At 39.3% G+C, this 14,640-nt stretch overlaps 1 protein-coding gene across 1 annotated transcript; it reads right to left on the reverse strand.

Moving 5' to 3' along the window:
* Nucleotides 1-60: 60 nt before the first annotated feature.
* Nucleotides 61-12,931, reverse strand: MRPS36 (mitochondrial ribosomal protein S36). The gene is made up of 4 exons (XM_032849220.1): nucleotides 12,801-12,931; nucleotides 3,081-3,144; nucleotides 1,529-1,716; nucleotides 61-1,009 (listed from the first exon to the last, which is right to left on the reverse strand). Exons 1-4 carry the CDS (start codon nucleotides 12,840-12,842, stop codon nucleotides 992-994), a joined length of 312 nt encoding a protein of 103 aa, XP_032705111.1. The 5' UTR covers nucleotides 12,843-12,931; the 3' UTR covers nucleotides 61-991.
* Between the last annotated feature and the right edge of the window lie 1,709 nt (nucleotides 12,932-14,640).

A 14,640-nucleotide genomic window follows, 5' to 3' on the forward strand; every position in this document is an offset into this window, starting at 1 on the left:
ATACCCATGAGCTACCCTTACTATTAGGAATGACTTCCTTAAAGCATATTCTAGAAATCATTCAAGGTATGGAAGAAAATTTATTTAGCTTTGTGAGGCTTTACTTTCACAATAATACATGCCCTTGGCACTCTAAGACCCTGTTAAAGTTTCATAAATTGCCTTAATAAGGCAAATATTTAGGTTGATTTTATGAAACTTTCAGACATTTAAGTTTGAGAAAGTTAGTGGTTTTCAGAATTTGCACACAGGATGACAATCAAAACAGTAAAAGAAATCAAAGAATGAGACTTTCTTAACAGCCCTAATAATATAGTAAGTTGCAATGTCTAATCAAACATCTATTCCTAGGTTTATATTTATTTTGATCCCATATTTTCCATTTTAAACTCCGGCACTTTCTTCTGAATATAGGTTACAAATAATCTTTTGTCTTAACTCCCAGTTTTAATACCACAAAGTCACCTGTTTTACCTTGACTATATTTTTATTACTTAGTGTAGGATATGCTTTTTAAACTAGTTATACTCCAGTAACTCTGTGAATGAAAAAATGTTAAGAAAACTAAGAACAAATAATGGAGTCATTCTTTCATTGATCCTCATCCAATTTCAGGAAAATCACTTCCCCAAGCAGCAATTCTCTCTGATAAAAACCTGTGATAGTTTACTAGATACTGTGTACTTTTAATAGCTCCAACACTGGAAATACTTGATAATTGAGAGTAAATTAATAGGCTAACATTTAAAAATGTATACTTTAATAAGCATATAAACAATTAGGTAAGCTTTTGCAGAAGCTGACCAAGACACATATATTAGAAGATACAACTGTCCATCTAAATTTTCTATATTTCATTTTTTTTCTTTTTGCAGAGTATTCAAGTTGTTTGCTATATAATTTCTCATGTGCCATTTTGGATTTTTGGACAGTCTTTATTGTAAAGACTATTTTTTTGTCTGATGACAAATAGCAGCCACACTGTCCGTGATTATTCCGGACCTCCACGCTGAAAAGGAAAAAACAAAGCAAAAAATTAGGTGTTAAATTTACAGAAGAAATGTTTTCATGGTCACTATACAAATTTACACCATTTTAAGCAAATGACCTTTAGGGTTTAAAAAAACAATTGCAATTTTTCATTTCTCTTAGGCACTCCTATCAATGCTATAAACAATTTCTGATCTGGAGAGGACTCAAGGTTGACCCTGATTGGTGCGCCTCAAATTTCTTGGTCTCAGCAGCCCTTCACACTGAAAAATTACCAAGGACTCTACTGAGCTTCTTTCATGTGTTATGGTTATTACTACTTCCCATATTATACTTCCACACATACATCCCTTCATGTACCTCTACTGAGGGCTTGTACATGGTTTACTTCTCATAGTCCGGGCCTGACTATCTTGGTCTTAGCTATTGACCCACCATGACAAGGTGATGGAAGAGCAAGAAAATCAGCCTATGAAATTCCAAAAGCCAAAAATGTTCATGTGTTTTGATAGTACTAAAATAAAGAGCAATGACATACTTGGATAAATTCAATTTCTTCTTGAGATACAAGTTTCCTTCTGTATTTCTGAGGTAATGTTTTTATTATTTCTGCAGTGTCTGGTGGACCCTGATGCATCAGCAAATCTGGTGATTTACTTCCCTTAGAATGCTGTGAAATTGAAGAAGAGTGAGATGGTAGTCCTGCTGATCTCAAAACTTCTGATACTGAAAAAAATATATATATATAATTAGAGAAATAAATTGTTCAGGTATCTTAAAATACTATTTTGAGTTATTTATTATTGAGTAAGCAAGTCATTCTTCAAATGCTAAGTGTAATTCTAACAGGTATTACTGAGTAACTTAGTTGGGTAAAGTTCATTTTAAATAAGGAGGTACCCTTAAGCGAATGAATTACTAAAACAAATTTGTAAAATAATAAAACTTCTAGGTAGTGGAGTTCAACCTATATAGATAATCTTCATGACATAAATTTTGTCAAATGGTGGCATTTATAGTCAAAAATATCCCTATAAGGGGTGCCTGGGTGGTTCAGTCGGTTAAGCAATTGCCTTTGGCTCAGGTCATGATCCCAGCGGCCTGGGATCCCTGCACAGTGGGAAGCATGCTTCTCCCTCTCCCACTCCCCGCTTGTGCTCTCTGTCAAATAAATAAAATCTTTAAAATATATATGTAGGGGCGCCTGGGTGGCTCAGTGGTTTAAAGCCTCTGCCTTCAGCTCGGGTCATGATCCCAGGGTCCTGGGATCGAGCCCCGCATTGGGCTTTCTGCTTGGTAGGGAGCCTGCTTCCCTTCTTCTCTCTCTGACTGTTTCTCTGCCTACTTGTGATCTCTGTCAAGTAAATAAATAAAAATCTTTAAAAAAAAATAAAATATATATGTATATATATATATATATAGAGAGAGAGAGAGAGAGAGAGATCCTTATAAAACTTGTTAAGCTCCTCCCTGAATTGAAGATCAAATATCTTATAATAAAAACAGGGACAAGAATAATAATTACTGAATAATGTATAGAGTTGCTGAATCACTATATTGGGCACTGTAAATTAACTCTACTAGAATTAAAAAAAAAACAGGGACAAAGGACTGGGTAAAATGGACAGAAAAGAGGAGAACAACTTGTTCAGAATCTTGAGTTACTTTATAGGCAATGATTGCTCAGGGCTAAGGCAGTCTTCATCTATTGAGTGAATGAGTAAATGAGTGAATGAAAGAAAAGAAGGTCAGCTGGGAGAAAAATATAGGAATGGCTACTGTCTTCACAATCTCTCCAATGTAAGCATGGGATAGTCTTTTCAAGGAGAGAAGAAAGGAAAGAACAAAAATTTCCCTATATAAAATCAATATCCTTAAAAATTCAGAGACATTTCTGTTGAGTCACCACCTTTTTAAATGGAGGTAATAAGTTAATTTCTACTTGCATAAAACCTAGCAGACCACTGTGATCTAAGCTACAATGGTCTCATGGATTTTTAAATGAGTAAGAATGCCTATAATAGCATATTCATATATAAAAATGCTTGTACATATATATATATATTTTAAAAATCTGAAGTATAACTTACCATTAGGTTTAGGATTGTCTCTTCTGTCAGGGAATCTTATTAATGGAGTATGTGGCTTGACTACCTAAAGGAAAAATTAAAATACATGGAAAAAAAAGATGAAGCACTAAAACTATTAACTATAAAAGAAACCACCTACTGAGCTTCACAGATACCTTTGTTAAAATAAACTTAGTATTTTTTTTTTCAACAGAAAGGTTGTCTACTTTTTTTTTTTTTTAAGATTTTATTTATTTATTTGACAGAGATCACAAGTAGGCAGAGAGGCGGGCAGAGAGAGAGGGGGAAGCAGGCTCTCTGCTGAGCAGAGAGCCCAATGGGGGGCTGGATCCCAGGACCCTGAGATCATGACCTGAGCTGAAGGCAGAAGCTTAATCCACTGAGCCACCCAGGCGCCCCTAAACTTAGTATTTCACAGCAACTTTAAATCTCACTATTTTACTCTTCCCCAACCAGGAAAGCTGGTCTATAAACTATTAATTTATCTTATCTGCTCTTCATAGTAACTTTGGACTTTACACTTAACTTATATTTTACTGTACTTTATATATTTTATACTTTATACTTATATTTTACTATACTACCAACTGACCTCAAAAACAACCCTATGGGGGTGCCTGGGTGGCTCAGCAGGTTAGGGCCTCTGCCTTCGGCTCGGGTCATGATCCCAGCGTCCTGGGATCAAGCCCCGCGTCCGGCTCTCTGCTCAGCAGGAAGCCTGCTTCCTCCTCTCTCTCTCCCTCTCTCTCTCTCTGCCTGCCTCTCCGCCTACTTGTGATCTCTGTCTGTAAAATAAATAAATAAATAAAATCTTTAAAAAAGAAAAAACAAAAAACAAAACAAAAAAAAACCTATGGAGGCACCTGGGTGGCTTAGCTGGTTAAGCAACTGCCTTCAGGCCAGGTCATGATCCCAGAGTCCCGGGATCAAGTACCGCATAGGACTCCCAGCTCCGCAGGGAGTCCGCTTCTCCCTCTGACCTTCTCCCCTCTCATGCTCTCTCTTACTTGCTCTCTCTCTCAAATAAATAAATAAAATCTTTAAAAAAAAAACAACAACCCTATGAAAAAGATGACACAGATCTTATGTTGCATGACATGTACTGCCTTGCTGCCTGGTAAGAATTCAAAGTTTCCTGACTTGTATTGAGTTTGTTTTCCTACTATGTCAATATCTAGCAGTGTAAAATAGGGTAAAAAGCATACTAAAAATTAGGTCATTAAGAAAATACTTTTTCTAAAAAAAAAAAAAATACTTTTTCTGGGATGCCTGGGTGGTTCAGTCGGTTAAGCATCTGCCTTCAGTTCAGGTCATGATCCCAGGGTCCATGAATCCAGTTCTGTCTTGGACTCCGTGCTCAGTGGGGAGACTGCTTCTCCCTTTGCCCCCCCATTCCCCTGCTTGTGCTCTCGCTCTCTCTCTGACAAATAAATAAAATTTTTAAAAGAAAATATTTTTTCTGACTACAAAAGTAACACATGTTCTGTGTAAAAAAATTGGAAGAAATGGAAAAAAGCACAAATAAGAAAACACTTGTCTATAATCCCCAAGCCCACATAAAACAATTTAAACATTTTGTTAGCGCTTTTGGTCTGAGGGCTATACCCACGGTAATATATATTTTTAGAATATTGCTTTTATAACAAATATTTGCAGAGTATTACTGTTTTATCCCTAGAATTCCAGATAATGCTATAGAGAAACTTAAATGGATCTTTCAATATTAAATTTTCTGAATACACAATGCTAAGACTCTAATGAACAGTACTGTTTGCATCTAAAGTAATCTCTGAGTTGCTTTGTAAATAGTGATAGTGAGATATGTTTATCTGCAAAATACTGTATATATGTATTACATATTAGTTTATATGAGTACAGAAGTAAATAGGTTCGTTGGGACCGGCCTGAAACCACCACCATAACTGTGCTGCTGTAAGAAAATGCTAGAATAGAGTTGTCTCCCACAGTATAAGGGCACACACAAGTCTTTCATGCTAAAAAATGAAAGTCTAATGTAACATTGTGTGTCAACTGTACTTAAATAAAAAAAATTTTTTTAAGATTTTATTTATTTATTTGACAGAGATCACAAGCAGGCAGAGAGGCAGGCAGAGGCAGAGAGAGAAGCAGACTCCCTGCTGAGCAGAGAGCCTGATGCAGGGCTCCATCCCAGGACCCTGAGATCATCACCTGAGCCAAAGGCAGAGGCTTAACCCACTGAGCCACCTAGGCGCCCCAGCCTTATATACCTTTTATTCCAGGTATTCTGAAGTACTTTTCTGTTCCCTATTCATCATGCCATTTCATACCATTCAATCTACAGCTTGTGTTCCATGCCAGGAAATCTATCCTCAGTCCTGTCCTGCTTCCATGCCCCTGCTTTCATCTGTTTATTAATTTTTTAAAGTTTAAAGATTTTATTGATCTATTTGAGAGAGAGCAAAGGGGAGTGAAAGAGAGAGAGCATGAACAAGGGGATGAGGAGAGGGAGGAGAAGCAGACTCCTGGCTGAGAAGGGCACCTGACACAGGGCTCGATCCCAAGAGCCTGGTATCATGACCTGAGCTGAAGGCAAACACCTAACAGACTGAGCCACCCAGGTGTCCCTCATCTGTTGATCTGTTAAAACAATCAAATATCACTTCCCTCTAAAAAGCTTTCCTGATTTTAAAGTGTGATTTTAAAACTCCTCTGGGTTTCCATGGCATCTGTGCCAGTATATCTGTGGGATAGATTCCTAGGAAAGAGACTGCTCAGTCAAAAGAGAAAAAAGCCAATCTTGAGAGGTATTGGTAGATTTTCTTTCAGAGTTTATACTGTTTTACATTCCCATATTGGATCCTAGAGTGACCAATTGAGTGCCTGCTTACACACAGCCTTCACAACAGACTTGTGTTATCTGACTTGTACATTTTTAATCAAATCTCAGTGAGGAAAAATGTTATCTCCATGTAGTTTTCATTTTCAGCTATCTTACCATAAGTAAGGCTGTTCATCTTTTCATATGGTTAAGAGCATTTTCATTTCTTTACCTGTGAAGATTGTATTCATAGCTCTTGCTTATTTTTCTATGCTTTTAAGTTCTTTATACAGTATGCTTATAAACTCTTTTTCTGTTGCAAATTTTTTACCTAGTTTTTTTTTTTAGTTGAATGGTTTTTATTTTTTTGGATGAGTAAATGTGTTTTGTTTTTTTTTCTTTCCAGTACAGCCCACATTATCAGTCTTTTCTCCTTAATACATCTTGATTTTTTTTTTAAAGATTTTATTTAGGGGCGCCTGGGTGTCTCAGTTGGTTAAAGCCTCTGCCTCCGGCTCAGGTCATGATCCCAGAGTCCTGGGATCGAGCCCCCCATCGGGCTCTCTGCTCAGCAGGGAGCCTGCTTCCCCCGCACCCCCCGCCTGCCTCTCTGCCTACTTGTGATGTGTCTGTCAAATAAATAAATAAGATCTTTAAAAAAAAAAGATTTTATTTATTTATCTGACAGAGAGAGACACAGGCAGAGGAAACACAGGCAGGGGGAGTGGGAGAGGGAGAAGCAGGCTCTCCGCTGAGCAGGGAGCCTGATGCGGGGCTCCATCCCAGGACTCTGGGATCATGACCTAAGCTGAAGGTAGACGCTTAACGACTGAGTTAGCCAGTCCCCTGTATCTTGATTTTAAAGCATAGTTGGGTAAGTTTTCACTGTTCCAGTTATAAAGAAAGTCTTGTTTTCATTTGGTATTGCATGGTATTGTTTCTTTTAATTTTCAATTCTGAAATAATTATGGAATCATAGGAAGCTGCAAAAAATGTACAAGGAAATTCCTGGTAACTTCATTCAGTTTCTACTACAGTAGTATCTTACATAACTATAGCACAATATCAAAACCAGGAAACTGACACTGGTACAGTCCATACAGCTTATTTTAGATTTGGTCAGTTTTGTATGTACTCATTTGTGCATGTATAATTCTTTGCAATTTTGGCTTCATTTTTTACATTAAGATATCAGACCCCTTTGCAATTTATCACTTCCTCCCCAACTAACCCTAGGCAACCACTGATCTTTTTACTGTCTCCAGTTTTCTTTTTTTTTTCTTTTTTTTTTTTTTTAAAGATTTTATTTATTTATTTATTTATTTATTTATTTGACAGACAGAGATTACAAGTAGGCAGAGAGGCAGGCAGAGAGAGAGGAGGAAGCAGGCTCCCTGCTGAGCAGAGAGCCCGATGCGGGGCTCGATCCCAGGACCCTGGGATCATGACCCGAGCCGAAGGCAGCGGCTTTAACCCACTGAGCCACCCAGGTGCCCCAAGTCTCCAGTTTTCTTTTCCAGAAGGTCATATATTTGGAATCATAAAGTAGTCTTTCAGTTTGGTTTCTGTCACTCAGTAACACGCATATAAGTTTCCTCCATGTCTTTCCATGGCTTGATAACAAATTCCTTTTTAGTGTTGTATAATATTCCATTGCCTGGATGTATCACAGTTTATGTATCTATTCACCTACTACTAAAGGGTATCTTGGTTGCTTCCAAATTTTGACAATTATGAATAAAGCTACTATAAATATCCATGTGCAGGTTTCTATGTAGATGTAAGTTTTCAACTCACTTGGGTAAACAGCAAAATGAAATTGTTTGATCATATAGTTAAAGTATATCAAGTTTTTAAAGAAACTGCCAAACTGCCTTCCAAAGTGGCCGTACCATATTACATTCTCAGCAGGAGCGAATGAGTGCCTAGTGCTCCACATCTTTGCCAGCATTTGGTAGTATCCACATTCTTCTGGATTTCGGCCACTCTAACAGGTATGAAGTGATATTTCTTTGCTGTTTTAATTTGCAAATCCATGATGATATGTGATGTTGAGCACCTTTACATATGCCTGTGATCTGTCTTTGATGAAGAGTCTGTTCAGGGCTTTTGGCCATTTTGTTGTTGTTGTTTTTCAAGTGGGCCCCACAGCCCAGCACAGCGCTCAAACCCAAACTCAGGACCCTGTCAAGACCTGAGCTAAAATCAAGAGCCAGACATTTAATGGAATGAGCCACCTAGGCACCCCACCCATTTTTAAATCAGGTTGTTTTCTTGTGTTAAGTTTTAAGAGTTGTTTTGTTTTTTTTTTAAAGATTTTATTTATTTATTTGACAGAGAGAGAAATCACAAGTAGACAGAGAGGCAGGCAGAGAGAGGGAGAAGCAGGCTCCCCACTGAGCAGAGAGCCCGATGCGGGGCTCGATCCCAGGACCCTGAGATCATGACCTGAGCTGAAGGCAGAGGCTTAACCCACTGAGCCACCCAGGTGCCCCAAGTTTTAAGAGTTCTTTGTATAATCTGGATAATGGTTCTTTATTGGTTGTTTTTTGCAAATATTTTCTCCCAGTCTGTGGCTTGTCATCTCACTAACTTAACTGTCTTTTGTAGACAAGATTTTAATTTGAATGACATTCAGCTTATCAATTATTTTTTTCACGTTATCATGTCTTTGGTGTTGTATCTAAAAAGCCACATCTAGGGATGCCTGGGTGGCTCACTTCACTGGGCCTCTACCTTTAGTTCAGGTCATGAACTCAGGGTCCTGGGATCCATTCCTACAGCGGGCTCCCTGTTCAGCAGGGAACCTGCTTCTCCTCCTGCCTCTGCCCTTCCCCCTGCTTATGCTCACATGCACGCACACTCACTTTCTCTCTGTCAAAATAAATAAAGTCTTTAGAAAAATAAAAATTAAAAATTAAAAAATTCAGGCAAACCTAAGATCATCTACATTTTTTATGTTATTTTCTAGTTTTTTTTTTTTAAGATTTTATTTATTTATTTGACAGAGAGAGATCACAAGTAGGCAGAGAGGCAGGCAGAGAGAGGAAGGGAAGCAGGCACCCTGCTGAGCAGAGAGCCTGATGCGGGGCTCGATCCCAGGACCCTGGGATCATGACCTGAGCCGAAGGCAGAGGCTTTAACTCACTGAGCCACCCAGGCGCCCTGTTATTTTCTAGTTTTATAGTTTACATTTTACATACAATTCTACGACCCATTTTGAGTCAATTTTTGTGAAGAGTATAAGGTCTGTGTCTAGATTCATTTTTTCCAAGTGAATATCCAGTTGTTCCACAACATTTATTGAAAAGACTATCTTTTCTCCATCTATTGTGTTTGCTCCTTTGTCACAGTTCAGTTAAATAGCTTTTAATTTTTAATTTTTACCTTTCTAAGTCTCTTAGTTTGAGGTATGCCTCATATATAGCATAGCATTGGATAGGTAAGTATTTGCTAGCCAAGTTGAGAGTAATTTTCTTTTTTTTTAATAGCTTTTTAAGATTTTATTTATTTATTTGACAGAGAGAGATCACAAGTAGGCAGAGAGGCAGGCAGAGAGAGAGAGGGGGGAAGGGAAGCAGGCTCCCTGCTGAGCAGAGAGCCCAACGTGGGGCTCGATCCCAGGACCCAGGAATCATGACCTGAGCTGAAGGCGGAGGCTTTAACCCACTGAGCCACCTAGGCGCCCCTGAGAGTAATTCTCTAAACGGGATTTAGATCATTTACATTTACAGATATAACTCACAAGTTTGGTATATTTTGTCATATCATTTTATGATTATTTAAGTATAAATTCCTTTGTCATATCATCTTTTTCTTTGCTTTCATTTGTGGGATTTTTTTTAAATTTGGAAACAATTATAAATTACGCTTTTGTGCATTTATATTTACATTACTACCTTTACATAATACCCTTAATGGCCACCTTCTGAGATACTACCCATTGGTTCATTACTATGAGAAAGAATGAAAGCAGGTGATAGTGATCTCTTCTCTGTTTTCCTTCCCCATCTTTTACTACCAGTTAATAACCAGGGGCAAGTGTATTCCAGCTTTTGTATACTCTCCCCCTTATTCCTCCATTTTAAAAGTTGAATTAGAGCTATACTGTCAGAATAATAGTATTACCAACAAGACTTTCACTGTATCTCCATTATTTAGTCTTGTTCTTACAGTCACATAATTCAATGTTCATATTCATTTCCTATGTTGAAACAACTCTGAGTACAACTAGGTATTCCTCGGTTGTCTTTCATCCTCTGGGAGATCTAGTAGGAAGGGATGCAGGGAACAATATTCCCTGAGTTAGTGAAGGTGTAGAAGGGTTTGTAGCCTTTAGAACTTGAAGGTCAGTGCAGCTAGATACATCTCTGGTTAATATTTTCCATCCTTAACTACCTTACATATGTTATCCGCATGTCCTCCTTTATGAACTATTATTGTTGTAAACTCTGATAACTTTCATTCTCTTTTAAGTGCTTGGTCTTGTAGCCTGGATCACCCAAACTTTTTCTTTTTCTCCTTTAAAATCTAAAGATTCCAGGGGCCCCTGGGTGGCTTAGTCAGTGGGGCATCCAACTCTTGGTTTCAGCTCAAGTCATGACCTCAGGGTCCTGAGATCCAGCCCTGTGTGCATCAGGCTCTTGGCTTGGTGTTAAGTCAACTTGTCTCCCTCTCTCTCAGCCTTCCCTCCCCCACCCCCATGTGAGTGCTTACACACATGTGCTCCCTCTCTCTCAAATACATAAATCTTAAAAAACCAAACCAAACCAAACCTCAAGATTCTACTAGAATATACCCATTAGTCAACTACAGTTGGTTAATTCTCTCAAGCCTAAGGTATAGTTTTAAGTCTTCTTTTATATCAGGCAAGTTTTATTAAGTTATACGTTTTGAGACTTGTTCTATTTGCTTTTACTTTTTCAGAGACTACTTATGCAAAAGTTGCATCTTCCTGTTTTTATTTACTTCTGTGACTTCCTTTGAATCGGTCTAATCTTTTCCTTTTTCTGTGATTTTTTTTTTCCTTTTCCTCTTTTCATGCACTATTTCCTTTTACAAAACTTCTGAGTTGCCTATTTACCTTTATATTCCTTCTACTTTAGTATTTACTTCTGGAAAGTTCTTTTAATTCTTCACTGAGTTCAGAGCTGTATTGTCCCTAAAATCTTAACCTAAAATCTAACCTCAACCACAACCTTTTAGTGTATAACGCTTCTCTGTTACTTCCCACTGTAAGCGTCACCAAACCCTTCATTTCCTTGATTGTTCCTTTTTCCGGTCAACTGGTTCCACCATGACTTTACCTCCTTTCTTATCTAGCCTAGGACCCAGGGACCATTCAATAGTCTATTACCAGCACTCTCAACCTCCTTCCTGGAGGTGTATCTTCACCTCACTTGTAAATCTCAAACCCTGAATTAATCCTATACCCTTCTTCCCATGTCTCATGCAGCCAAAATGATTTTGTAAATGATAAATTATCACCTTTTTGCTTACATTAGTCCAAATATATCAAATATATATATGCTTGCCATTCCGTCATTTTTATATGTCTTCTTGTAGATATATATAGTCATTTCTCTTAGGTATAAACCTAGGAGTAAAATTACTAGGTTACAGGGTAGCTATGTTTAATTACTAGAGACTGACAAAACAGATTTCCCAAGTGGCAATATGAATTATAATCCTACCAGCAACAATGAGGGTTTCCGGTGCCTCACAATGTCATCTCTTGGTATTGCCAGTTCTTAAAATTTTAATAACTTTAGTAGATGCAGTGGCACTTCCTGGCTTTAATTTGTATTCTCCTGGCAAGAATTAAGTAGAACATCTTTTCCCATGCTTATTGTTCATTTTTATATCTTCTTTTGTGCAGTTTCAACTTTTCAACCCATTTATAAATTGAGCTATATATTATGAATATGTATGGTTATACATTATGGGTACCAGTCCTTTGTTAGAGGTTCTCCTTGTCCTCACAGAATCTTTAATTAGTTAATGCTCAGCATCTACCTACTGAATTAAGTGAGGATCATTCCTTGCAATGGGACCGAAGGCTGGGATCTAGGATTATCTTTCAAACCGAAACAAAGAAACAGGCTGTGTAAAACCACCAAAAATGTGCAGGTTGTGTCCCTTTATATATTAACTTTACCTCTCCTATTTAATTTAGCCATCACTGCTGGAGAAGCAAATACAAAAGCTATCAGGGGTTGGTAATTGATGTGTGGATTAACAAAGTTCCTCTAAGCTACCAATCTAAACTCAAGGGGATAAAAGCTTGACAACAAAAGGCTTGGGAAAGAACCAACCATACATGTTTTAATGCATGTAAAACATTACAGATAAACTTAAATAATATCTTTCCCCCTTTCAATTCCCCCACCCAGCCAGTAACTAGATGCTGGGATTGGTGGGGGAGGACAGGCCCGGGGTGAGTTCGTAGCTCACAGGCCAGTTCTCAGGCTATTCCCAAGACCTTGAAGGGACACCGGGTCAGATACAAGGTTCGCTTCCTTCCACTCGCTGTTACCGCCTTCCTTACGATTGGCTCATCCGGGACATCACAGACCATGCTATACGTCGATTGGCCAGACTACTGCGAGGGCAGCCTAGCCCGCCGACTCCTAAGAGGGCTACGGAGATCCTGGCAGAGTATGGTCCGGGGACGGCGCAGCTGCTTATACACTGCAGTCCTGCAGCATAGCTTGAAGCCTCAGCTATAGTCCCGGCTCACTGCCCGACCCAGTGGGCTCAAGGTCCAATTCTCACAAATAACCCCGGGCCGCGTCGCTGGCGCTACCCAAGGCCGCGGTGACCGCGCAGCCTCCGCCACCGCCTTGTCTCCCCAGCGCCTTTACTATAATCAGCAGTGTCCCTACCACCCACGGTGCGAAAAAGCGACAAAATTTACTTACCTGAACGACCCTGCTGGCAGACGCCATCTTGCTGCCCATCATGACCCCGGGATGGGGCAGCTTCCGGGGCAGTAGCTAGGCGCCGATATAACAGGAGTCCAGGGCAGCTGGGGGCGGGCCCTGCCTGTGGCGTCATGGAGGAGGGACGAGCCGGCAATCCGTGGGATCGTCCTCCACCGCGGAGCTAACCCACCCTCTGCGCCTGACCCCGCCCCCGCCCCGTCCCGCTTTCAGTCTAGGAATTGCCCCACGTGCTTCCCATTGTTCAGTTTTGCAGACGAAGGTCTGTGGTGTTCCGTGTGTTTTGCACATCAGCCTATGAGTAAATTAGGGCCATTTCCTTCTCCAGATAGTCAGATTCTAATTTAACTTGTGTCCAAAATTTAACCTGAAACCAAATACGAAGTCACGTGGCTTCCTAAAATAAACAATCTTGTTAAAACTTGGGAGTTAGGGGTACCTGGGTGGCTGTTGGTTAAGCAACTGCCTTCCGCTGGGGTAATGATCAGGGAGTCCCAGGATGGAGTCCCGCATTGTGCTCCCCACTCAGCTGGGAGTTTTCTTCTCTGCCTCGGGCTCTCTCTCTCCCCTGCTTTTGCTCTGTCAAATAAATAAATAAATAAATAAATAAAATCTTTAAAAAACTTTTTTTAAAACTTGAAACTAGAAAAAAAAATTGAAACATTTAATAAAGCAGATCTAACTTCTAATTAATAAAGTAGACGTGAAACAAGCTATATAAACTACTAGGAAGCAATGAGACAAATCATAACAAAAGTTTCTACAGATCAACTGGTTTAAGTCAGTGACTGTAGGAAAAATAGGGTGCCAGTGCATATAACCTCTCACTCAGTTCAACTTAAATATGCTAGTGCATAGGGAAAGCAGCCTTGGTTAATATGTAATAAATCTATGGGCATTGTCTTTGTTCCAATAAAACTTTATTTACAGAACAATCCAGCTGGTAAGCCAGTTTGCTGACCTCTGATATAAATGAAACAACCAACCAAAGCAACTGTGATCACCACCAACAACCATAATTAAAATATATACTAACAAAAGCACCACAGACCAGAATTTAAGACCGACTGAGATGTAAAACACTTGTGTCCCCAATTGAAAAAGCTGCTGAGCTCTCAAATGCCCTCTTCAGATATGGCCAAGATTAGTCATGGAAAGGGAGAACTTACCAAAGGGCAGAGTCAGAAACCACAGAACCTCTTCCAGTGAGTAGCACAAGTGCCTAAACAAAATGTATTTCCTCTCCCTAGGAAGGAGCACCTCCTATCATTTACCAAACAGTATTTCAGAATTGCTAACATTGTCCACTATTGTATGCTGGCTATGTGAAGCAACAGAATTTATCTTTTCAGTTCATTAATCTCCAGATCAGGAAGAGCCTTTTTTTTTTTTTAATAGGATTTTATTTATTTATTTGACAGACAAAGATCACAAGTAGGCAGAGAGGCAGGCAGAGAGAGAGGAGTAAGCAGGCTCCCTGCGGAGCAGAGAGCCTGATGTGGGACTGGATCCCAGGACCCTGGGATCATGACCTGAACTGAAGGCAGGGGCTTTAACCCACTGAGCCACCCAGGCGCCCCAGATCAGGAAGAGCCATTATTTGGACCTGATGTGAAAGTATCATGAGATCCTGAACTTTGAAACTGTTATGATTAGATGACACTCTTAAGTTACTCTCCTTGGTGAAGGAGGTGTCTTTTATGTGTAAAAAGGAAGTTAATATTTAAGACCAAGACTGTATACTGTAGTGGACTGTATTCTTTACAAATGTCCATTTTCTTGCGCCCATTCTGAAACCCAGCACTCCCCTACTGTGGAA

Source organism: Lontra canadensis, unplaced genomic scaffold, assembly GCF_010015895.1.
Source record: "Lontra canadensis isolate GAN:19392208 unplaced genomic scaffold, GSC_riverotter_1.0 scaffold4, whole genome shotgun sequence".
Lineage (NCBI taxonomy): Eukaryota > Metazoa > Chordata > Mammalia > Carnivora > Mustelidae > Lontra > Lontra canadensis.